At 42.3% G+C, this 25359-nt stretch overlaps 1 protein-coding gene across 5 annotated transcripts in view; it reads right to left on the bottom strand.

Annotated features, from left to right (window-relative positions):
* Positions 1–25359, bottom strand: part of LOC105496922 (protein kinase, DNA-activated, catalytic subunit) — a 189831-nt gene that overhangs the window by 53461 nt on the left and 111011 nt on the right. For 3 of the 5 annotated variants that reach the window (XM_071068290.1, XM_071068288.1, XM_071068291.1), the window contains exons 55-66: positions 19114–19287; positions 18195–18296; positions 16268–16475; positions 15405–15594; positions 13546–13746; positions 11188–11300; positions 9989–10120; positions 7572–7751; positions 6090–6295; positions 3268–3406; positions 1304–1492; positions 419–643 (exon numbers count right to left, since the gene is read on the bottom strand). In XM_071068290.1, coding sequence (XP_070924391.1) covers positions 419–643; positions 1304–1492; positions 3268–3406; positions 6090–6295; positions 7572–7751; positions 9989–10120; positions 11188–11300; positions 13546–13746; positions 15405–15594; positions 16268–16475; positions 18195–18296; positions 19114–19287 — 2059 coding nt within the window. The remainder of the gene's footprint in view (positions 1–418; positions 644–1303; positions 1493–3267; positions 3407–6089; positions 6296–7571; positions 7752–9988; positions 10121–11187; positions 11301–13545; positions 13747–15404; positions 15595–16267; positions 16476–18194; positions 18297–19113; positions 19288–25359) is intronic. The other 2 variants (XM_071068289.1, XM_071068292.1) reach the window with 1 other exon arrangement.

Raw genomic sequence — 25359 nt, 5'->3', positions numbered from 1 at the left:
CCCGTAATCCCAGCTACCCAGGAGGCTGAGGCAGGAGACTCACTTGAACCAGATTGTGCCATTGCACTCCACCGTCTAGGTGACAAAAGAGAAACTCTCAAAAAAAAAAAAAAAAAAAAGCCTACTCTCAAGTGTTCTTTAAGAGTATGAGAAAGGTAACAAAAGGGGAAAAAATGAAACCTTTCTAAAGCAGGAAAAAAAGATTTAAAAAGGCATTAACATAAATGACAAAATGAACAGCATTATTGGAAGAACAGAAAGAAGGAAATAGGTGGTATGAAAATAGTACTTGAAAATTTTTGGTTTTTTTTCATGAGTTTACTGAGTTTTAAAAATATCCTAAAAATAGTATATTTCAGATAGATCCACATTATAATATATATACACACACACACACATATATAATATATAGTATTACCTGCATAAAACTCTGAATGCCATTTTGAATGTAGTATCTGGCTCTGTCAATATCATCTTGCAGGAGGTAAAGTAGACTCAGCTCTTGACTGTAATGAAGCTCTAAAATCGCCTTCTGGAGCTCCCCATGCATAGCTTTGTCAATAAACGTCAGCAGGGACTGGTCAGCCTCTCCCTGGAGCAGCAGCTTCAGCTTGCTGCGGATCATGTAAGGTAGATACGTTTCCTAAGGAACATAAAAATATACTTGTAACTACAGAAAGCCAATTTGAGTATGTCTGATTATTTTATTTCTGTAATACTCTCTGCTATACTTTCATAGATCAAGATTTAGAATCAAAGCGATGATGTCTGATGTCTGAAACAGTAATCTCCAATTTTTAAAACAAATTCATCTAAAATAGCTTGTTTTGTAACCACAAAATATATAGGAACGTGTTCTACAAAATATTGGGGACTACTTTTAGCTGGAAGATGATTTAGATGTTACATACAAACTGAGGAATTTACAAGCACAGTCAGGATAGGTATAGTGTGGAGAAACCAGGAGATCCTCTTGTCCCAGGAGCTGGGAGGCCTATGTTTAGTCAGTGATCCGGGGCGACTTCTTGTAATATAAGAGACAACAGTAAATATTCTCCCATGTAGTCATACTAGGAATGTTAATATTTATTTTAAAATGCATTGCATTCATTTTGAAAAGATGATTAGCTAAAAGTGATAAGAGATTTAACAATACTATGGGGTTTGTAGGTGGAGTCAGGTCATGCAACTCACTGGTGCTTCACAACTACTACCTGTTTTGAAACGTTTTAAACAACTTCGTTAACTAGAAAACACCTATCTAAAATATTTATTTCAATCACTTAAAAATAATTTTACCCACCTGATAAAATGGTTCACTCCAGATTTTATTTAGATCTGGGGGGTTCTCACTGTCTACACTGGCTGTAGAACAGTATTCAAGTGATTTCCACTCAGCAAGGTGGTTGTAACAGTCAAGGGATGCAAGTTCCCAAAAATCCTTCTCGGCGTCTGTGGGCTCACCATCTACCCAGTCTTGTTTATTGAGAGCCTAGTGGAGAAAAGTTAATAAAATTATTTTACAAAGTTGGAAAGAATACCAATGAGAACATGTAAAAAGGAAGAATGTAACAATCACACTAAAAACAATCCTTTTCAGATTTATGGCAAGGAGAGAGAAAAGAGAAGCTATTCAGAGTAACACTGAATGGAAGAAAAACCAAAAGGAATTTTATAGTACTAAATGAATAGACAAACCCAGCTGGGCACGCTGGCTCACGCCTGTGATCCCAGCACTGTGGGAGGCTAAGGCAGGTGGGCCACCTGAGGCCAGAAGTTTGAGACCAGCCTAGGCAACATGGCTTAACACTGTCTCTACAAAAAACACAAAAACTAGCTAGGTGTGATGGCAAACACCTGCAGCCCCAGCTACTTGGGAGGCTGAGGTGGGAAGATCACCTGGGCCCAGCAGGTTGAGGCTGCAGTAAGCTGAGATCATGCCACTGCACTGCAGCCTGGGTGACCCTGTTTTGAGAGAGAGAAAAACACACACACACACACACACACACAAATCCTAACTAGGAGGAAGCCATTTCTCTGAGAAACTTACCAATGAAACCAATTACTAAGACTAACCAATTAGTAAGACTTAATACTTTTAATCACAATAACTTGATTTACATCTCTCCTGGGGGTTATTTACCACATAACAAGTTCTTACAATAAAATTAGAATACAGGACATTTATAGAAAATTGCAGAGGATTTTAAAACCTGGACTGCTCATTGAAGAGTTTCACAGGTCACAGACCCTGAATTTCAACACCTACACTTGAATAGCCACTGACAAAATGTACAAAACTGAACTTATAGTCATCTTCCCAAATTCTTCTTTACCTCTGATATAGTTTGAATATGTGTCCCCACCTAAACCTCATGTTGAAATGTAATCCTCAATGTCAGAGGTGGGGCCTGGTGAGAGGTGTTTAGATCAATGGGGGCAGATCCCTCATGAATGAAGTGGGCCATTCCCTTGGTGATGAGTGATCCTAGCACTTTGGGAGGCCCAGGCATGATGGCTTGAGCTCAGGAGTTCCCAACCAGCCTGGGCAACACAGTGACCCCTCGTCTCTCCAAAAATCTTTAAAAATTAGCCAGGCATGTTGGTGCATGCCTGAAGTCCCACCTACTCAGGTGGCTGAGGTGGGAGGATCGCTGGAGCCTGGGAGGACTGCTGGAGCCTGGGAGAAATGATCATGCCACTGCACTCCAGCCTGGGTGACAGAATGAGAACCTGCCTCTAAATAAATAAAAGTATATGGCACCCCCTTCCCAACTGTCTCTCTCTTGCTACTGCTTTTCACCATATGAAGTGCCTGCTCCTGCTTTGCCTTCTACCAATGAGTAAAAGCTCCCCAAGGCCTCCCCTGAAGCCAAGCAGAAGCCAGCACCATACTTCCTGTGTAGCCTGTGGAACTGTGAACCAATTAAACCTCTTTTCTTTATGAATTACCCAGTGTCAGGTATTTCCCTACAGAAATGCATGAACAGCCTAATACAACTTCGTTATAATTTTTTTTTTAACTAACTGAAAGAAAATAACCTATTCAAATAGAAACTGTGTAAGAGCAGACAGAAAAACAATATACAGTTTCATAGTATGGTAGGCCCTCACTTAAGTGAACAACCTATAAGGAAACCAATTTTCTTCCTCATCAACATTGTAACCAACAAGGATCTGCTGTACCTTATTTTGCTTAAAGTTACAGTTCAGCAGAAAACAAAAGTGTTGTAGTAAATGTCATATTTTGCCAGAGATCAATCTTACCTCATCATACTGCTTAGCAGCTTCAGAATAATCACTTCTGGCTTCTGCTAACAATGCATTCTGAGTGATTTGCTTTGTTCCTATCTCACTGCTAAAAATCCCACGGAGGACGTCGTATTCTCCAATTGATCTATACAGTCTACAAAACAAATCAAAAAGGCCAAATCAATGAACACCCCAGTATTTTAAAAGTATTTATTCTAATGAAATGATAGTAAATCAAGTTGCCACACATTACATTAACAAGAGACATAAAATGTTACTTTAATTTTGCTAAAAATATAAAATTTAAGAAACTATGAAGTTACCCCTAGATTTTATAACTTTAATCATACATAAGGCAGAATTTATTCAGATGTGCATTTAAAGTGGAATCTGGGACAGGCGTGGTGGCTCATGCCTGTAATCCCAGCACTTTGGGAAGCCGAGGTGGGTGGATCACCTGAGGTCAGAAGTTCAGACCAGCCTGGCCAACATGGTGAAACCCCGTCTCTACTAAAAATACAAAAAGTTAGCTGGGCGTGGTGGTGCGTGCCTGTAGTCCCAGCTACTTGGGAGGCTGAGGCAGAGAACTGCTTGAACCCAGGAGGTGGAGGTTGCAGTGAACCAAGAACGCCCCACTGCACTCCAGTCTGGATAACAGAGCAAGACTCCGCCTCAAAACAAAACAAAAGTAGAATCTGAAAATATCAAAGGTTCACAGTATACAAGATGTGTCATTACATAAGGTTCTCCAGTATTAATCCATGAAAATATCTGCAGGTGACCCATTTGGAATCCTTGTCTAGCCCCCAAAAACCCGGAAGCAAAGAAAAAATAATCCTGACTACTGATGCCATGTTTAATCCATGGTTCTACGGACCATCTCAATTTGTTGGAGTATTCATTCATTTCTTCACTTTAACAAAATTCTGGCTTGACGCTTTCAATCAAGTTTCCCAGTCCATGATATTCTCAAAGTGTTTATTAGGTTTGTTCCCTTCCTCCAGGAAATTTCTTTCCATCTTGCAGTCTCAACCCAAATGTTATTTCTTCCTAAACCAGCCAGCCAAGGACTGCTCCCTCCTTAGTTCTCCTGCTGTTCAGTTTCCTTCTGGTACTAAGTCTCTTGCATTTACATCAAAAGAGCCCTACGGGCTCTCTCCTAGAGCTTATGAATTCTGAATTCAATAAAATCTAGTAGATGTGGCTCTCTTATTGCCCTGATTACAGAATGTTAGGGGTAATAAATCAGCAGTAAAGGTGGGTGGATAGGTAGGTGGTGGAGCAGTAGCTCATGGCCCCAGAGTCAAAGGAAGAGGGAGAGCTACATACGTACCCCTATACTGGTTCCCAGGTCCCTGGATTATGTTCACTGTAACATGGTTAAAACAATGGTCATTACATATAAAAAAAAGGCTAAGGCTGGGTGTGGTGGCTCACGGCTGTAATCCTAGCACTCCGGGAGCCCGGGTCGGGCGGATCATGAGGTCAAGAGATCAAGACCATCCTGGCTAACACAGTGATACCCCATCTCTACTAAAAATACAAAAATTAGCCAGGCGTGGTGGCACGTGCCTGTAACCCCAGCTACTTGGTAGGCTGAGGCAGGAGAATCGCTTGAACCCAGGAGCCGGAGGTTGCAGTGAGCCAAGATCGCGCCACTGCACTCCAACCTGGGCAACAGAGCGAGACTCCTGTCTCAAAAACAAAACAAAACAAAAAACACTAAACTTGTTCACAATGCTCAGAAATGAATGCAAAAATATCACAAAAGTATGAGAATGTACTTAACACAGTTAGAAAAAAATGTTTAAGTTTAGGCCCTTAAAAGTTGTTTGCTCCGCTTACTTAGTAAATACACATTATATATGTTTACCACTCCTGGAAAGAGTAAACATACAAGGTGCCACTTCCTGTTCACTTACACATCTGAAGCAATAGGAGAAAACGGTTCCAAGGTAAAATCAGCATAGCCCAGAGGCACTCTCTGAATGGCCCTGGCATTTTATCTTGTCTAAGTGCTCACCACCTTCTACTTCAATTCTGATTTATTATGTGTAAAGTACATATATTTCCTACTAGATTGCCAGTTTTGTGAGTCTGTGATCAATGTCTAACCCAATTTCACGTCTCTTTAGTGCCTGGCACAGCACCTTGTACACTCAGCGCTCAATCAAGACAGACATGAATTAACTACAAAACAGCAGGAAGCACAAGGATCCCCTCCCTTACTTTTACTATCTTTTCTCTTAGAACCTAAAGCTCTAAAAATCTGCACTACAAAATGAAGTTCAAGTTAAATTTCAATCTTAACCTAACAGCCTCCTCAGAATGAGACTTTCATATGATGAGATCACAGGTAAGGGAAGAATCAGACATAATGGAAAATGGTATAACTAGAAAATGGAATCTGTTTATCCCAAATTAACTGATTTAAACTCTTTCTAAAACCTTAAGTCCTGCTGAAAATACTAAATCATCCACTATTCAGTGTAGTGAAGCAGGAAATAACATAAAATATTAGGAACTATGATTCACAGCTACACTTTACAGGAAACTCAACTTGGTGAATAACACTGAGTCCAAAAAATCGTATACTGAAAGAAATCAGCAGGTTTCAATAACATTCTCTTTCCATGAGCAAGACACTGCTTGATGTGGCAACTGTTCTTGACTTTGAGAATGGTACTCAGCCTGAAAGACTTTTTTTTCTTTTAAATTTCACATTACTGTTACTATCAACTTTATTAGTTCATTTTCTGCCAAGTGAAGCCAAGTGTTTTCCATATTGCTTTGGTCAAATCCAGTGTGCTCCCAAGAGTACTCGACCTCACACTTACTTAGCAAGCTCCACCCATCTGAGGACATCAGGAGGGAGGCGGGCCTTCCCGCGGACTCGCTTGGCAGGCAGCTCAGCAGGCAGCAGGCGGAGCAGAGCCTCCTCCAGCAGGCGGATGCCCACGGGCTGCTGTAGGCTAGCCAGGCAACCAGCACTAACAGCTGCTGGGTCAAGGCTCAGCAGGGCTGCGTGCTGGCAGCTGATGTCCTGTGAAACCACACATACAACCAGCTGTTTAGCTTGTGGTACTTGGACCATGTTTTCACAAGGAGTAACATACTTTACTAAACATAAAAGGTACCGATGTTTAAGTAGTGGTATCACCAGAAGTTTCTCTGTGTAATGCTATTAACAAATTTTCCCACAATATTCAATTTGCTCAAAGGAGGAAATGACCTTTTAATTTTACACTTCCAATCCAGGGATCGATTTAAAGCAAGAAAAGCACTATCAAAATATGAAGATAACATATACACACACACATAAATTAGAAACCAATATAAAACAGAGCTAATGTGTAAAAAGAAATTTATACTGACAGTTTCACGTTCCATCAAAAAGAATAAAACAGAAAAACTAAGTATTTCATTTCAGAAAAATATTACCCAATTCGTTTGTAAACCGATACTACCGATACACAATATTGAAGAATATAAATTAGTAATTATTCAGAAAAGGTCACTAGATACAAAAATACTAAAATGAATCAAAAAGATGTTCTACTAGGGAATTTTATATAACCCATACTTTGAATGGCACAGAAAACATTTCTTACATGAAAAATAATCTTCTGACAAATATATTTAAGTAGTAACTGAATATTAAATTAGATTTTCTGCTCATGCTGTGTTGCCCTGGAAAGGACTTCTCTGACCACTGCATCTAGGCACACACACCCTACCCATCAAGAGGCACCTGCTTACCTGCTTCATTACTATCTTACACTGCTTTAATACTTCCCCATTACTCAAGTACTATGACACTTAATGCAACCTAACATCCCGTTCTACATTTCCCTGTGGGTTGCCTATTACGCATCTATTAATGGGAATGTAAGGTCAAGACGAAAGGAATTTTTGCCTCTTCATCGATGTGGCCCAACCACCTAGAACAAAGCCAGGCAGGTACTCAGTCAACACCTTTTGACAGCAGTCAAGAGGCAGGAAAGAATTTGGTGAAAGACTACATAAGGAAAAACAACTAAATAAATGAAGGGTTTCATCAAAAACACTGAGGGGACTGGCTTACTACAAAATAAAACATAACATGTTTGATTTCTGGTTATTCTGTCACATATCGGTTTTTCGGGGGGGGGGGGGAAATAAATTACATCTACTCATTTGGGAGGAGGTAACCCAAACAGTACATCTACTCTGTTAAACACCAGGTTATCAAAAGTTTCAACATGGGAAACAGTGTGATGACGGAATGGCCATGTGAAGCCACAGCAAACAATATTTGGTGAAGTGTGTGCAGACTTTACCTGAATACAAGAGACAAAAGGTGGAAAGAAAGAGAAGGTGGTATTAAGAAAACGATTGAAGTCTTGGAGCAACTTTTGAGTGATGTTGTTTTTTTCAGACAGCGTCTTAAATTTATCCATCTCTTTCAAAATTCCGGAAAACAAGCTGCTAAAGAGCTGTTTTGCAATTATTGGGTCTCTCTGTAAAAAATTCAAAACAAAGACAAATTAGGATCTGAAGCAAAAATGCTATATAAATCACCAATACTATCAGAGCTTAGAAAATACAGACTGTTGCAAACACATCTATTATACCTCTCAATTCTATTTGGAAAGATTTAACAGGCATTGACAAAGGCAGCATTTGGAATTTAACCAAATATATCTGTTTGATGTATGTTATGGAAACATGGACTTTTGGCCCAGAGAAATGAATTTAAAAGCTGGCTTAATCAATATGTAATGACATAGTTTCTCTCCTGAGTTGAGTCTGGGTCTCCAAACTTTAAATGGGGGCTACCAGAACACGTCACAGTGTGCTGCGGGGAAGATTAGCCCAGATGATGCACAGCCAGTGCTTAGTGCAGCACCTCATAAAATCTCAGAGAAAGATTAAATGTTTAGGTATTTTCCTCCTATCAGCACCATGGTAAAGCTTAAAATAACTGATCAGCTTAAATGAAATGCCAGTGTTAATTTTCAAGGTCCCACCACCTGACCACTTTAAACTATTGAAACCATCAGATGCTTCTTCTGAGCATCAGCTCCCTCAAACAGCGCACTACCTAATCATTTATAGCCCTAACCCTCACACACTTCATGGCCACAGGATACTCCCTTTATTTATTTATTCATGCTGTGACATTAGTACCAAAAACAGTTCTTGGCATATAGTGTCTATCTTTGCTAAATGGAGGCATGTAAGCATGATAAATAAAGTTTAAAAATTACTTTGTGTAATCTTCTAGGGATCTTCCCTGTTAATAAGTTTTCTATCATATTATAATTGACAAGTCAATTCTGTTAATATCTTTTTGTTAATTTTGCTACGTGTTTGCCTCTGAAGGAGGTGAGACTTGTGCTGCTTTTTTGGATCATGTTCTTTTTTCATGTCTAAGACCTATTTTAATTATGTTTACAACATAATGGTAATCCATTTTTGATGTTTTATGAACAAATTACATTATTAAATGAATGTTCTTAAATCAAGCGTGATTTCTGCATATTGTTGAAAAGAACATTAAAAGCAATGGTTTACACTTAGTTACCATAGCCAAAAAATAAATAGTTGAAATGTTTACTGTACAATTCTACTGATTTAAGATTATACTTAATATTAAAAAAAATCTAATTATCGAACGCAAAAAATTACTTTGATAAAAGCTATGTATGACTAAAACATACAAATTCCTTATTGTATATTTTAAGTAATATATTTATCTTGTTATAAGAGTTCTAGTGAGTAGTAAAATTTTAGAAAATATGGCTAAATCAAAAAAAGCACAATCCCATTTACAACAGCCACAGAAAGAATAAAATACCTAGGAATACACTTAACCAAGAAGGTGAAAGATCTTTACAAGGAGAACTAAAAACACCACTGAAAGAAATCACAAAATGACACAAATAAAGGGAAACACATTCCATATTCATGGATTAGAAGCATCAATATTGTTAAAATGGCCATTCTGCTCAAGGCAATCTATGGAATCAATGCTAATTCTATCATACTACCATCAGTTATCACAGAACTAGAAAAACTATTCTAAAATTCATGGAACCAAAAAAGAGCCCGTATAGCCAAAGCAATCCTAAGCAAAAAGAATAAAACTAGAAGCACTGCACTACCCAACTTCAAACAATACTATAAGGCTGCAGTAACCACAAAAGCATGGTACTGGTACAAAAACAGACACACAGACCAACAGAACAGAATAGAGCACCCAGAAAATGTGGTTTAGGAAAAAAGAAAATAAGTATCACCCACAATTATACTATAAAGAGGTTAAATCACTGGCACGTGTCTTTTACTGGTGTGTACACTTTTAGACCTGTTTGGTAACCTGCTGTTTTTATGTAACACGTGGTGGACGGGTTTCCATGTCTACAATCCACTGATTCCTGAGTACAAATTCCTTCATTTATGCTCCCTTTCTTCAGACAAATGCAGTGGTAATCCTGATAAATAACGATAAATAATGTCTTCAGCACTGATGATCTCAGAGTCTCAGCATGTGTAAAGAAATCATGGAACTAGGAAATGGCAGAGTCAGGACTTGGAGCAAGGTCTTTACACCAAGCCCACTGTTGAGGACAAACCAACACCTCATCTATGTTGCAGGACAGCCTCAGCCATGTTTCCTCACATAGGCAAACCCCTAAACTGGAAACAGATTTTATTTAACCTGTCAACAGAAAACGCAGCGGCAAGGACTGACCTGGGCCACCGCCTGTAATGGGGTGATGAGGCTGCTGTGCTTGATTTGAATGTCAGGAAGGTCTCCCAGCCGGTAGCTTCTGTACAGAACGACCTGGGCATCCTGCTTCATTTTTAACTCACTCTTGATTTCCTACAAGCACGAAAACCAAAGTAGAAGATGAACATTCTCATTGAAGGAAACCAGTCGTGCATGAGCTATGAGGCTGCCAAAATCCCCTGAACCACAAGGGCGAAGCAGTGGGAACTGATGCTCGCGGAGGCTTAGTCACTCTGCTTTACCGTCTAGGGCAGACGCTGCATCCAAAATAAAATCACTATACAACAAGCAGTGGAAAGGCTTTAAACATTCACTATAAAGTAATCAGAATATTTATAAAATCGGAAAATTTGATTTAGAAGTATTTAAAAACAGGCGGAGGGCTGCATCTCTGGAAAGTCTCGATGAGAACGAAGCTGGCAGCCGGTGCGCACTTCCATCTCAAGGTCCTGCCCTCCGGCTACTTCTGCTCCCAGGCAGCTGCAGAGCCCAAGGTTCCCCTCCGAGGGGGCAAAATAGTGCCCCGGGGGCGCAGTCCGGGAGGCCTCAGGCTCCACAAACATCACTGGGCGGCAGGGCTTGGGGAGGGGGCCGGCACAGTGCCCCACTTCGAGGGCTTCACACCCAGATGTGGATGGAGGCGCTCCGGTGGAGGCAGCGGCTGGCGCTGAACTTGAGCACCGTCAGGGATCTGTCCTACCCGCTTCTTATAAATGCATCTTAATGACCCATATCTAGGCGGAATGGACGCTGCGGCTACAGAGTCTCCACGCCACGGGAACGCCCGCCTGGCCACCTGTCGTCGGGGCCCCGTGAGTCCCAGCCCCCAGCTGCCCTCCCGCCGCATTGGTCCCTGAAGCGAGGGCCAGTGAAGTCCTGCCAGGGCGCGGGCCTTGAGGTGGGCCCAGGATCAGCCTGCTGATCCCAGGTCGGCCACGCTTCCACCCGCGGAGAGAACGGGGTGCATTCCTGGACCCCCACCAGGGCACCGCGGGGGCTGCATCCCCGTGGGGGAGCCCCAGGAGGCTGGCTTGGAGCAGCCCCGCCACCTGGTTTGCAGGTGACACTGGAGCCAGTGTCTGGCAGGAAGCTTGTTCACTTCGTCTGTATCCTGTGACAGAAATTGCATCATTCTGATCAAATTCTTGACAAAATACAACCTTCTCTCGTTTTTGCTCAGCAACGCCTTTTCTGGCATACATCAAACTGAGCTTCTCTTGGTCCCTCATAAACCGTCTGCGCAGTCGCAGTAGGTCCACTCGGCCAGCCGCACCTGGAGAGGGAAAGCAGGCCCAGTTACTCCCCGCCGCCCAGACACTTGGCTCTGCTGGTTCATTTTCACCTCGGATTTCCTCAAAGACAAAACCTAGAAGTGCCACAGAGGCAGCAATGGGAGCAGGAGTGCAGGGGCCACAGCTGCAACTGGAACTGCTCAGCAGTGGATTCAGCAGGCATGATAAGGGGCCAGGCCCCTCCAGAAGGAGGCCCAGGGAGGGCACGCAGCCACCTTCTGAATCTCGGCCCAACTTGTCTGGGAGTGCTTTGCCTCTGGCTAACTGAACAAGAGAGGAGCTGCCTCGGAGGCTTCAACACCCGGTGCAGACCAGCCTCCCTGCGGACTGTGGCAACCTGATCAGGGACAGGTGACTGCAGCGCTCCTAAACTCATATGATTCCAAACGCCTGTTTAGTGCCTGGCAGATACCAGCCTTAACCTCCAAATCACGACAGGTTCTAAGGAAGGCTTCAAATATGAACGACAGAAACCAAAGTAAGCAACAAGGAAAGAGCAACTGTTAAAAGCAGATCATGCAGGAAGAAATTTCAAAACATGATCATTTATCAGAAAGACAAGAGTAGGAACTGAATAAATGTTCAGAGCATGAAAAAAAGCTCATGGAAACTAAAACATGTCATAACTTAAAAGCACAGGCGGTTGAAGGGATTTCCCAGAAAAGAGGCAAAGGGAAAAACATGACACCTCAGAAGGACACTCACGCAGGTGTGATATTTAAGCACTAGGACTCCAAAGAGAAAACAGCAAACTGAGGTGAAGAACTCAACAAAATCACCCGTGATGACGCTCCAGAACTGGAAGGTGAGAGTCAGCGGCCTGGAAGCTCCCACCATATGCCCAGAGAAACAGACTGAAACAGACCTACACCCAAGGACACTTGTGTGCAATGTCAGAACGCTGGTTTAAAAGAGAAGATCCCGAGAGCGTCCACAGAGAAAAGACCCACGTTCTCACAAAGGATCCCCAAGGAGGATGGCGCCCGCAGCCCTGCAACGCAGGGAGTCCAGGGGCCCCACGTATGGAGGTCCACAGCAGCACTCCCGCCAGGCCACGAAACCATGAGCTCCCAGAGAAAGCTCCCTGCTGCTGACCCCCATTGTCAGTGCTCAGGTGGCTCCACCTGAATGACCACCACCAGCACTCCAACTCACAGCAGGTGCCAAAAGTTGGGCCATACTGACCTCTCCCGGTTCCATTTAGAGAACTGTGTGTGGGCCACAGGTTTGTGACTGAAAAGTATGACAGAGAGTGGTGGAGTAAAGCAAGTTATGTTGCCTGTGTTTCAGTTCCTACGATTAGATAAGAAGGCAGTGAGCTTTGCTTCTAAGTTCTTCTAAGTTTACTTCCACAGAGCTGAGCTTCCCTGCTGGCACTCCCCCAGGGTTCTGTCATGGGCCCTTTCCTCTCTGCACATGTCCTTCCTCTGGGCCCTTGTTCCCTCCCAGAGCCACACTTCTCACAAAGAGCTGCTTCCAGCCTTTCAGCATCCGTCTAGCTCTGGTCATCAGTTAGCCAAGATCAGGTCCTGGTGCCTTTGGCCCCTGCCTCCCAGTCCCCATCACTCCACTTCTGCCCCACACAAACCTCAGGGAAGGGCATTCAGTCCCCGAACCTTCCTCTGCTTGGTGCGTTACAAGGCTGCTTCCTAAAGCTGAAGTTCGACACACACCCCCACACCCACAAGCAGCACCCTTTGCCGTTACTCTAGCATGCCCCGAAGCATCCCTTCACCTGGACCGCGGAATTGATCTGAGCCTGCCCACCCCAACACTTCTCCATCCCTGTCCTTTCCATCCTCTCCCTTCCCATACCCCCAGCTCCAAGGCTTCTCTCAAATGCTCTTCCTCCACCCAATCTCTTAGGACGCTCTCCCCATTCTCCACCTGCATTAAGCCCGCTCGCCCTAGACCGTGCTTGCTAATTCCACCTCATCTTACAATCTTACATCTTACAATCACCCCTTTATAAAGCCTCACCCACTCCTAATGCTCCAGAAGGTCACTCAACAATGGATCAAGTATAACTTACTGAAGGATTCTTCTGGAACTCCCAGAAAACAATGTCTTCAGCATGGTAAGTGCCTAGGCAACATTAACTGAATTTTAAGGGGCTTGATTACGAATTACAAGGAAACATGGATACAGTCAGAAATGTCCCCAGACCTGAGCTCTGCAGTAATTAGTGGGGAAGCTATTTTAAGCACTCTCAGCAACCCAGCTTACCTTTCACTTTGTTATCCACCTCATCCCCTGGAAGGCCCAGCCTTTTTTTCCCAAAATCAGGCCCCACTGACTTCAAGGGTGCTCTCTGTAACCTTTCACTCCTCTTGTGGGCAAACAGCAAAGAGTCAGATGACGGACTGGAGTGGTCGACCAGCGGGTCAGTGCTGCTCCCGGTCAGCCAATCAAATGAGCTTCTTCCATCTGCAACATGTGATCAGAGAGGTCAGGCACTCAGCACCACCCAGCTCTGTAAATGGGGCAGGACCACCTGCCAAGACACACCTGGTAGCACCCTAGGCCTCCGTGCACACCTCCAACCCTGGGCAGAGGCTCTGTCAGATCCCAGGGTATGCCCCAAGGAAAACTGGGTGCATGGGCCTCAGTGCCCCTGGGCCACAACGTCCCCATTTGTAAAGTAAGAAACATGCCACTTGCTCCCACCACAGGAATAACACTTTGTTATCTACTGAAAGGTGCTAAGAGCCCCTGACTTGTAATATTAGTGTCACAGAATTCCCATTGTGATTATTCAAATTAGTCCCACTTCCAGAACCAACAAAATGTGAAAAAAATTACATAAAGGAAAAACGTTAAAGAGTTTAAGTAAAAGGATCAAGATATTTTACTCTACAATTTGTACTTTGCTCATCAAAGGAAGCAGTTAAACCATCTGAGAAAGAACAGTTTAATAACTGTAAATCTAGTAAATGAATTTGGTTTACCCCTACTCTGCTTTGGAGATAAGATGTCTTAAATTTGCTGCACTAGGTTTTTCTGTACCAAACCAAAACCAAAACATACATATACTGAAACTTTCCTTGATTTTTCCGGTCAGAAATAATCCATTTCTTTTTTAGAAAAATTGTAGCAAAACAGGCTGGGTGCGGTGGCTCACGTCTGTAATCTCAGCACTTTGGGGAGCTGAGAAGGGTGGATCACAAGGTCAGGAGATCGAGAACATCCTGGCCAACGTGGTGAAATCCCACCTCTACTAAAATACAAAAATTTAGCCAAGCGAGGTGGCACGCGCGTGTAGTCCCAGCTACTCAGGAGGCTGAGGCAGAGGAATCGCTTGAACGAACCTAGGAGGCAGAGGTTGCAGTTAGCCGAGATCACTGCACTCCAGCTCCAGCCTGGCGACAGAGCAAGACTCTTTCTCAAAAAAATAAATAAAAATAAAGGAAAATATACATAAAATTTACCATTTCAATCATTTTTAGGTGCACAGTTCAATGGCATTAAGGACATTTACACTGTTGTACAATCATCACCATCTTCCACGTCCACAGTTGTGGTTTTTTTTTTGAGACATGGCTTTGCTCTTTTGCCCAAGGTGCATGTGGCATGATCACAGCTCACTACAGCCTTGAACTTCTGGGCTCAAGCCATTCTCCCGCCTCAGCTTCCCCAGTGGCTGGGACTAATTACAGGCGTGCGCCACCATGCCCAGCTAATTTATAAAATTGTTTTGTAGAGATGGGGTCTTTCCATGTTGCCCAGGCTGATGCAGAACCCCTGGGCTCAACTGATCCTCCTGCCCCAGCTGGAATAACAGGAATGAGTCACTGCACCCTGCCTCCACAGCACTTTTCCTCTTGCAAAACTGAAATTCTGTACCCATTAAACTATAAATCCCCATTCTTCCTCCCCAGACCCTGGCACCTAGCACTCTACTTTCTGTTTCCATGAGTTTGACTGTCATAGGAACCCACTCTTTTGACTGACATCTTCCTTGGGTTCTCAATGCTTTTTGTTATCATCCCTTACTTCTCTCGCAAAAGCCCAACACTGTTGTGACAGAAGCTGCCCACTGAGGTCAGAGTGCTGTATACATGGCCGGCGGGGTGGGTCACTGTTACCTGCAGTCTGTGTCGGTGTGAAGTCATGCTGCTGCTGGGTCGCCCTTATCTGCCCTGCCACTGGCCAGCGAGCTGAGAGGGACCCTTCCTGGGTACGGGTCTGGAGAGTGCCCTGGGAGGCCTGGGTCTCCACAAACATTGGAGTGAGAACAGTACTTCGGAAACGCCAATCAGAATCAATGGTATATTCCTGTACATAAGAAAGTTTCAAATGAAATAAGGCTCCTTTTTAAGGAACGCTGATATATTTCTATTTAAAATCTAATGGTACCATCAGCATATTTCCACCATAACTTCATATGCAGCTGAAGAATCTTCTCTAATTTAAAAGTTTTAACTAAGTGATTTGCCAACTAGAAAAACTAGCTAACTATTGAGGGAGAAAACCCAACTTTCTTAATGTTTGCATAAAAAGGCTTGATATCATGCTCAGCACCGCAACCCAAATTCAACGAGTCAAGTGACCCAACTTGTCCACATACACACATGCCACTGGGACAGATCCTGAGCTTGTGAGTGGGACCAGAGGGGCCCTACCCCAGGAGCTCTCTGCAACCTGCCCATCATCCCCACTGTTAAGGCTGCTGCGAGAGAGCACAAGCTCAGCATCCACTGTGGGCTGGGAGGAATAAGGGGAGGGAAAGCAATGGCGATCCTGACAAGGGAAATCTAGTGAAGGCCAAGAGGGTGAGGCCTGTGGACCTCCAGGTGGCTGAAGCAGAGGCACGAGCCTTCCCTTTCCTTTTCAGAAAGGAATATGTGAGTATTCCAAGAAAGCAAAGAGCCAGTTAAAGCTATTAAAAATGTTCATGAACAAGAAAAGCTTATAATATTCACTACTATGAGAGAGAAGACCACATTACCTGAAATTCACATTCTGACAGAGGATGTTCGAACATGGGATTTGGATAATCTGGGCTCAGGCTGGTCATTTCAAGCAGAAAATTTGTTGCTAAACTTAAAAAGTGCACTTCTATCTTAGGAGAATATAAGGAATTTAGTGCCAGCAACCGGTCCAAAGTATTTGAAGGTAACCTAGTTTCATGGCTCCAGAAATTTCGAATAATTAATCTGAAAAGCAGAGAGAAAAAAGTAGATTGCTTAGACAATGGCAAATGGGAAAGAATGTGCTGTACAGGGTGTCCTGTGGAGAAGGCACAGCTCTTCACCCACATGAAGCTTAACAGAGAGGGAAACCACATTCAACTATATCAAAAATACAGTCTGAGTTATGAAACATATCCACTGAAGGAGGGGAATATTACAAAAAATGTAGCATATTTTTTATGCTACAGAGGGGAGGGGAGAAACTGGGTGATTTTATTCTCTTATCTCTATTCTCTGGGAAGTTTTCAATGATGAGTACATGATATTAACTATTTGAAACAAAAAAAAATTTAGGAAATTACACAAAATCCTTCACTGCCTTGCCAAAACAATTCATTATAAAAATTACTGCCATAAAATACTCAAAACATATATTAATTAAATACCAAATTAGGGGTTGGGCACAGTGGCTCAGGCCTGTAATTCCAGCACTTTGGGAGGCCGAGGTGTGTGGATCACCTGACTTCAGGAGTTCAAGACCAGCCTCGCCAACATGGTGAAATCCTGCCTCTACTAAAAATACAAAAATTAGCTGGGTGTGGTGGCGTGCACCTGTAGTCCCAGCTACTCGGGAGGCTGAGGCAGGAGAATTGCTTGAACCTAGGAGGCGGAGGTTGTAATGAGCTGAAATCGTGCTACTGCACTCCAGCCTCGGTGACAGAGTGAGACTCCATCTCAAAAAAATAAATACATACATACATACATAGCAAACTAGGTCCTATAATTTATGAATGCATATGAAATCCAAATACAATTTTAAGAAGCTCAATGAATTTAAAATTATAGCAGAATGGAAAAATAATATACAGAAACATACAAAAAGTGTATGGCTTCTTATATTGAGGCTGGGAGCAGTGCTCACACTTAAAATTCCAGCACTTTGGTAAACCAAGTCAGGAGGATTGAGGCCAGGCACTGAAGCCTAGCTTGGGTAATATAGCAAGACCCTATATTTACAAAAGGTAAAAAATTAGCCGAGCCTGTTGGCATATGCCTGTAGTCCCAGCTACTCAGGAGGCTGAGGGAGGAGGATCACCTGAACCCAGAAGTCCGAGGCTACAGTGAGCTACAGTTACACTACTGCACTCCAGCCTGGGTGCCAGAGCAAGACCTTATCTCTAAAAAACATATTAATAATAATAATAAAAACTTTAACCCCCTTTTTGCATAGTCAGTATACTTATATAGTCAGAAACACATATAACTGACTTACTCAGGGCAGGCATTTTAGAGGATAACAATCATCATTCACACTTTCATATGTAACTAATATTACTATTATTAACTAATATAATTAATATCTCATTTCTAAGGTTTCAAACACTTTATTTTCAACATTAATACTTACAGCATGATCTCAACTATGTGTGTTAAATGGGAAACAGAAGAATTGTCATTGTAGACTTTCTTTTCATTTTGAAACACTTTAACTCACTGCCCTAGCATTTGGTCCATATGACTTTTTCAAGAGTGTTATTTTTAAGTTGTCAGGATTTTAAAGCCTTACTCTTAATGTGCTTTAAAATACTCTTTTACTAAATATTGTGAAATGCAGAAAGCAGAGAAAATGCTAATACTGCAAATACATTTCTAAAACTCCTGAAAAATACTCTATGCTACCTTTGAAAGCAATACCCTTAACATTTAATTGTCCCAGCCCAGTTATTCAAGGAGAGCACGTACTGAAGTCCAGGGTTCTCATCGATCAATCCTTGAATCAGCACATCTTTTGCCAACTTAAATATTTCCTGGGAGTCATTATCTGTCTGACTTTCTGGATCTCTGCTTGAGAAAACAGCAAAACGTCACAACATTAATGCTCTCTTCTAGTCCTTTTGTTCAACTACAGTAACACCATCTAGAATTCAATTTAAAAAGACTGGTTTTCCCATTAGACTTTAGATCTCCAAATCACAGCTTGCCCCACTCATGGGTATGTGCACAAGCCTTGAGAACCCATCCTCGCTCCCAGCAGGAGCAGAGTGGAACAGGGGGATGGGCCCACAGGAGGCCCAGCGGTCCTGTGACGCTCAGCTGTGGCGGTGTAGTAGTGCCCAGTGATCCTGGCAGACTTCATCTCCTTAGTCTTTGCCAGATCTTAAAAGGACAACTATGAAAATAGGTTTTATAAGCACACCACCATACTTTTTCACTCTGATTATTTCACAAACATATGTGAAATGAGTTTTTAAAAGGATACAATCAGATATACCAAAATAAATGTTAATCATATGGTAAAAAAAAAAAAAAAATTATTAATCATATGGTAAAAAAAAAATGTGTTATTATGTTCCAGATTGATAAGGGGACCCAAATGATTCCTAAAGTGTTAATGTTGCCCCGGAAACAAGGCGAAACCCCGTCTCTACAAAAAATAAACAAAATTAGCCAGGTATGGTGGTGCACACCCATAGACCCAGCTACGCAGGAGGCTGAGATGGGAGGATCAACTGAGCCCAGGAGATTGAAGCTGCAGTGACCTGTGTTGGTGCCACTGTACTCCAGCCTCGTCGACAGAGTAAGACCCTATCTCAAAAAGAAAAACAACAACAACAACAACAACAAAAAAACCACAAAATAAAATAGTCAATGTATAGCTTACCTGTAATTGTCATGAATCCACATGAGAATATTATACATTTGTTCCCTACATGTTGCAGAAGGATGGGAAACGAATTCCACAACAGGGTTCAGAAGTTCTCGGAGTTCTACTGGTTTTAATTTTGGCATCATCTTATAAATTATGTCCAAACATACTTTTTGTCTTTCATCATCTCTATGGGAGAGATTTTAAAAACACACAAATTTAACTATTTTTTATTACTGTACTTTCAAAGTATGACAGACAACTTTTTCTTCTTTGTTTCAAAATTTGTTATAATAGATAACACTACACTTATATAAAACTTGTATTCTTGAAATAATCATGGACTAGATTATTAAATATAAGACAAATAACTTCAATGTGCTATCCTACACCGGATCCTGAAACAGAAAAAGGACATTAGAAGGAAACTGGAGAAATGGAATAAAGCCTAGTTTGGTAAACAGTAATGTTCTAATGTTACTTTCTTACTTTTGACACATGTACCAAGATTATGTAAGGGGAAAGTTGGGTAAAGGGTATATATGGAAATTATGTGTACTATCTTTCAACTTTTCTACAAATACAAAATTACTTCAAGATAAAAAGTCTATTTTTAGAAAAACCTAATAATGGCAAACAAAGTATTTTTTAAAAGGACTTCAAGTGCTGCCTGGCATGGTGTATAGTGAAGTGCAATCTGAGCTCTAAATGAGGCAAGTATTTATTTCCTTGTTTTGACTCCTTAATAGCACCCAGCTGAATGCTTCACACAGTAGATACTCAGTGAACGTAAGGATATTAGGACAGTGACATACATTCTTTGTTACTGACACAATGCATGTTTATTGTTGTGTAAAAATACTTACATAGGAGGGGGACAAGATGGCTGAATAGACATAGCCAGGAGGGCCTCTCCCACCAAAACAGAGCAAAATAATGAGTAAACCAACATGCTTTGAAGAGATCTTTGGAAAGAAAGCACTGAACATCGATAGAGAGAGGCAATGCAGACACTGAGGCAGAAGAGGGAGGAAGCTGGGAAGCCTGCACAGTCTCCGGATGCCAGGACCTACTCTTGGCCCTAATCAGGTCCTAAGGAAGGGGTGAGTGGAGTGACTATGGGGCAACCCACGCTCACCATGGAGCTCTGGAATACTAGCCACAAGAGATCCCACAACCCCCACAGACATTTGAATTGGCAGGGAACTGTCAGAGAGAAGGTACAGGCAGAGCACCAGCCTACGTGGAGCCTGGCAGGTCTCACTCAGCGTGGAGCAGCTCCAGCAAAATGCGACCCCAGGCGCCCATGCCCCCAGGTTCTCACCTTGCTCTGAGTCACTCTAGGCCCTGCTGAATGCTGGGGCGGAAAACAGCAGGGCTGTCCTTCCTGTGGGTCTGGGGAGAGCCTGATTCGCATGCCTATCTGTCAACTTCCCAGGCACTACCAACCCCAGCTGCTCCCACAAGAGCATAGACACAGCATAGCCTCCACTATCCAGCCTGAGTTCTTTGCCAGTGGCCTTGGAGCACTTTGGCCACAGTGCTTGATTCCAAGGGGACAGAGGATGAAGCCGTGGGCCTGGTCTCAGCCCCCCACGGTTTAAGCACATCGTTCAGGAATACAGAGCTGAGATCTGTGGCCAGAGCTTAAGCTCTGCTCAGACCACTGAGTACAGTGAGACGTGGGTTTGTGTTCCAGCATGAGTGCTGGGTGAGCCCCCTTCCATGAGGCTGGTCTGTGAAGGGTGAGGCCTGTTAGCCAGCTTTGCATCTGCCTGAGTGGCCTTCAACACCTAACAGCCCAGTGATCTGGGCACAGAAAGCATGGCATAAAACTGACTGGTCAGGCTAGCTACCGGGGCAGACACCAACAGACTTGGTCAAGAGAGCGTGAGCTAGGCAGTCCCCACAACTGTCTGCTGGGCAAAAAATCCCAGGCTGTGGGCACCACACCAGCTGCACAAGCATGACAACATCACCCTGCCCTGAGATCCCCCACCCTTGACCTACTATACCAACAGACCACCCACAGACATACCCCACAACCCTCTCTGGCTTTGCCAAGCACAGAGGACCAGTGGGCCTCTGGAATACTGTGGGTCTCCTGGTGACCTAACCTTCAACTCAGGCCACTGCTAAGGGATGGAGAGCGCAGCCTACCAGGGCCCCCCTTGGGGTTCAGGAAATGTGAGTATGGTGCCAGTGATTGGAAGGGGCTCCTCTAAGGCCTGGAAATGAACTTAGTGAGGGGGTCATCTCCCTTCCCCTGCCCCCAGAACACTGTGCTGAACACACTGTAATCTAACAGTCTATCTGCTAGCCCTTACCTTTAAGCACCATATACTGGATCATAGTCTGAACTACATCACTAAAAAAAATTCTTCTAGTATACATCACCTGTGAAACCCAATGCAGGAACCAAGGACAAAGAAAGATCCTATACAGAGCCTCAGCCTGCTGAAAGCACCCAGAAAGGAAGCCAATCGACTATACTCAGCATACACCACAGTCAAACCCTCAAGGAAAATGATGAATATGAAAACAAAAGGCCCCATCCAAGCAGCAGCAACTCCAAAAAGATAAAGGAACACCAGCCCTCTCAGATGAGAAGGAATTAGTGCAAACACTCTGGCAATTCAAAGTATCTCCTCACCTCCAAACAACTGTACTAGTCTCTCAGCAACGGTTTTTAGACAGATTGAAATGGCTGAAATGACAGAAATAGAATTCAGAATCCAGATGGCAAGAAAGCTCAAGATCCAGGAGAAGGCTGAAATTCAATTCAAGGAAACGAGTAAAATAATTCAAGAGTCAAAAGGCAACATAGCCATTTTAAGAAAGAACAAGCCAGGCGTGGTGGATCACACCTGTAATCCCACCACTTTGGGAAGCTGAGGCAGGTAGATTGCTTCAGTTGGAGAGTTTGAGACCAGCCTGAGCAAAACGATGAAACCCCGTCTCTGCAAAAATATAAATCATTAGCTGGGCGTGGTGGCGCATGCCTGCACAGGTCCCAGCTCCTCAGGAGACTGAGATGGGAGGATCACCTGAGCCTGAGAGGTCGAGGCTGCAGCAGTAAGTCATGGTCACACCACTGCACTTCGGCCTGGGTTACACAGCAAGACCCTGTCGAAAACAAAACAAAACAAAACAAAGGAAAAGAAAAGGAACCAAACTGAACTCTGGAATTGAAAGATTCACTACAGGAATTTCATAACACAGTCTGAAACATTAACAAAAGAATAGACCAAGCTAAGGAAAGAATCTCAGAGCTTGAAGACCGGTCCTTCAAATCAACCCAGTCAGAAAAAAATAAAGGAAAAAGAATTTTTAAACAAAATCTCTAAGAAACAATAGATTATGTAAAAAGAATCAAACCTATGACTTACTGGAATTCCTGAGACAACTTGGAAAATATATTTGAGGATATAGTCCATGAAAACATTCCCTATCTCACTAGAGAGGTAGACATGCAAATTCAAGACATTCAGAGAACTCCTGTGACACACCATACAAGACCATCCCCAAGACACATAGTCATCAGATTTTCCAAGGTCAACGTGAAAGAAAAAATTTTAAAGGCAGCTAGAAAGAAGGGTCAGGTCACATACTGACAGAACTTCATCAGGCTACCAGTGGGCCTCTCAGCAGAAACCTTAAAAACCAGAAGAGACTGGGGCCTATTTTCAGCATCCTTGAAGAAAACAAATTCCAACCAAGAATTTAATATCCCGCCAAAATAAGTTTCATAAGGAAAGGAAAAATAAAGTTCTTTTCAGACAAGGAAACATTAAGGGAATTTGTTAACATTAGACCTGCCTTATAAGGGGTCCTTAAGGGAGTGCTAAACATGAAACAAAAGAACAATACCTGCTACCACAAAAACATACTTAAGTATGTATCCCACAGATACTATAAAGCAACTACACAGTTAATTCTACAAAACAACCAGGTAACAACATGACAACAGGATCAAAACCTCACATATCAATATAAACCTTGAATGTAAACAGTCTAACGGCCCCTCTTAAAACCCACACAGTGGCGAGTTGGATTAAAAAAAAAAAAACTCAGTTATCTTCTCTCTTCAAGAGACCCATCTCACATGTAACAACACCCACAGGCTCAAAGTAAAAGGATGGAGAAAGATCTATCACAAAAACAGAAAACGAAAAAGTGCAGGGGTCACTATTCTTTTATCAGATAAAACAACTTTAAACCAACAATAGTTAAAAAGGACAAAAAAAGGCATTACATAATGACAAAGGGTTCAATTCAATAAGAAGACTTAACTATATACTAAATATATAAGTACCTAACTTTGGAGCACCCAGATTCATAAAATAAGTTCTTCTAGACCTATAAAGAGGCACTCAATAATAGTGGGAAACTAACACTCTATTGACAGTTATAGATAGATAAGGCAGGCAGAAAACTAACAAATTCTGGACTTAAACTCGACACTTGAACAATCGGACCCAATACATCTATAGAATACTCCACCTAATATACCACAATATACACTCTTCTCATCTGCACATGGAACATACTCTAAGATCAACCACATGCTCAGCCATAAAGCAAGCCTCAATAAATTAAAAAAAAATTCAAAACCATACCAAGCACACACTCAAGACTACAGTACAATAAAAATAGAAATCAATACCAAGACCTCTCAAAACCACACAATTACATAAAAATTAAACAACTTACTCCTAAATAACTGTTGAGAAAATTATTAAGGCAGAAATCAAATTTTTTTCAATTACGGAAAACAGGGACACTAAATGCCCATGTCAAAACATTAGAAAGACCTCAAATCAATAATCAAACATCGCATATAAACTAGAAAAACAAGAACAAACCAAGTCCGGGTGCAGTGGCTGACGCCTGTAATCCCACTTTGGAAGGTCAAGGCAGAAGGATCATTTGAGGTCAGGAGTTTGAGACCAGCCTGACCAACAAGGTGAAACCCTGTCTCTACTAAAAATACAAAAAAATTAGCCAGGCATGGTGGTGTGCACCTGTAGTCCCAGCTACTCGGGAAAGAGGCTGAGGCAAAATAGCTTGAACCCAGGAGATGGAGGTTGCAGTGAGCCAAGATCGCACCACTGCACTCCAGACTGGGCAACACAGTGAGACTCCGCCTTAAAACCAACCAAAGCAAAACAAACCAACCCTAAAGACAGCAGAAGAAAAGAAATAACCAAAATACAGAGTGGAATTGAACGAAACTGTGATCCAAAAATCTACACAAAGATTCAACAAAACCAAAAGTTGATTATTTGAAAGAATAAACAGGATTGATAGACCTCAAGCTAGATCAATAGGGACAAAGAGAGACAGACAGAAGATCTAAATAAGCACAATAAGAAATGACAAAGATAACATTATATCTGATCCCACAGAAATACAAAAGATCCTCAGAGACTATCGTGAACACCTCTACATAAGGAAATTAGGAACTCTAGAGGAAATGGATACATTTCTGGAAACATACAAGCTCCCAAGATTGAACCAGAAATTAAAAAAAAAAAACAAAAAACAAACAAACAAAAACACCTGAACAGACCAATGAGGAGCTCCTAAATTAAATCAATAATGAAAAAAACTTACCAAGCAGAAAAAAAAGAAAAAAGAAAACAAAACTCCCAGGGCAGATGGATTCACAGTTAAATTCTGGCAGATATACAAGGAACTGGTACAAATCCTACTGAAACTATTTCACAAAACCAAGGAGAAAGGATTCCTCCTTGACTCATTCTATGAAGCCAAAATCCTGATACCAAAATCTGACAGGACACAATGAAAAAAGAAAACTTCAGGCCAAATCCCTGATGAATACAGATGTAAAAATCCTCAACGAAATACTAGCAAATTGAATCCAACAACACAACTAAAGGTAATGCATGACAATCAAGTATGCTTTATTCCTAGGATGCAAGGTTGGTTCAACATACACAAATCAATGTGATTCACCACATAAACAATTAAAAACAAAAGCCTTATGATAATTTCAATAAATGGAGAAAAAGCTTTCAATAAAATCCAACATTCTGGGCTAGGCACAGTGGCTCACACCTATAATCCTAGCACTTTGGAAGGCCGAGGCGGATGGATCATTTGAGGTCAGGAGTTCAAGACCAGCCTGGTCAACACGATAAAACCCTGTCTCTACTAAAAATACAAAAATTAGCCAGGCATGGTGGCATGTGCCTTACTCAGGAGGCTAAGGCAGGAGAATCACTTAAACCTGGGAGG

Source organism: Macaca nemestrina, chromosome 8, assembly GCF_043159975.1.
Source record: "Macaca nemestrina isolate mMacNem1 chromosome 8, mMacNem.hap1, whole genome shotgun sequence".
Taxonomy (NCBI): Eukaryota; Metazoa; Chordata; class Mammalia; order Primates; family Cercopithecidae; genus Macaca; species Macaca nemestrina.
This window is presented reverse-complemented; position numbering and strand designations above follow the sequence as displayed.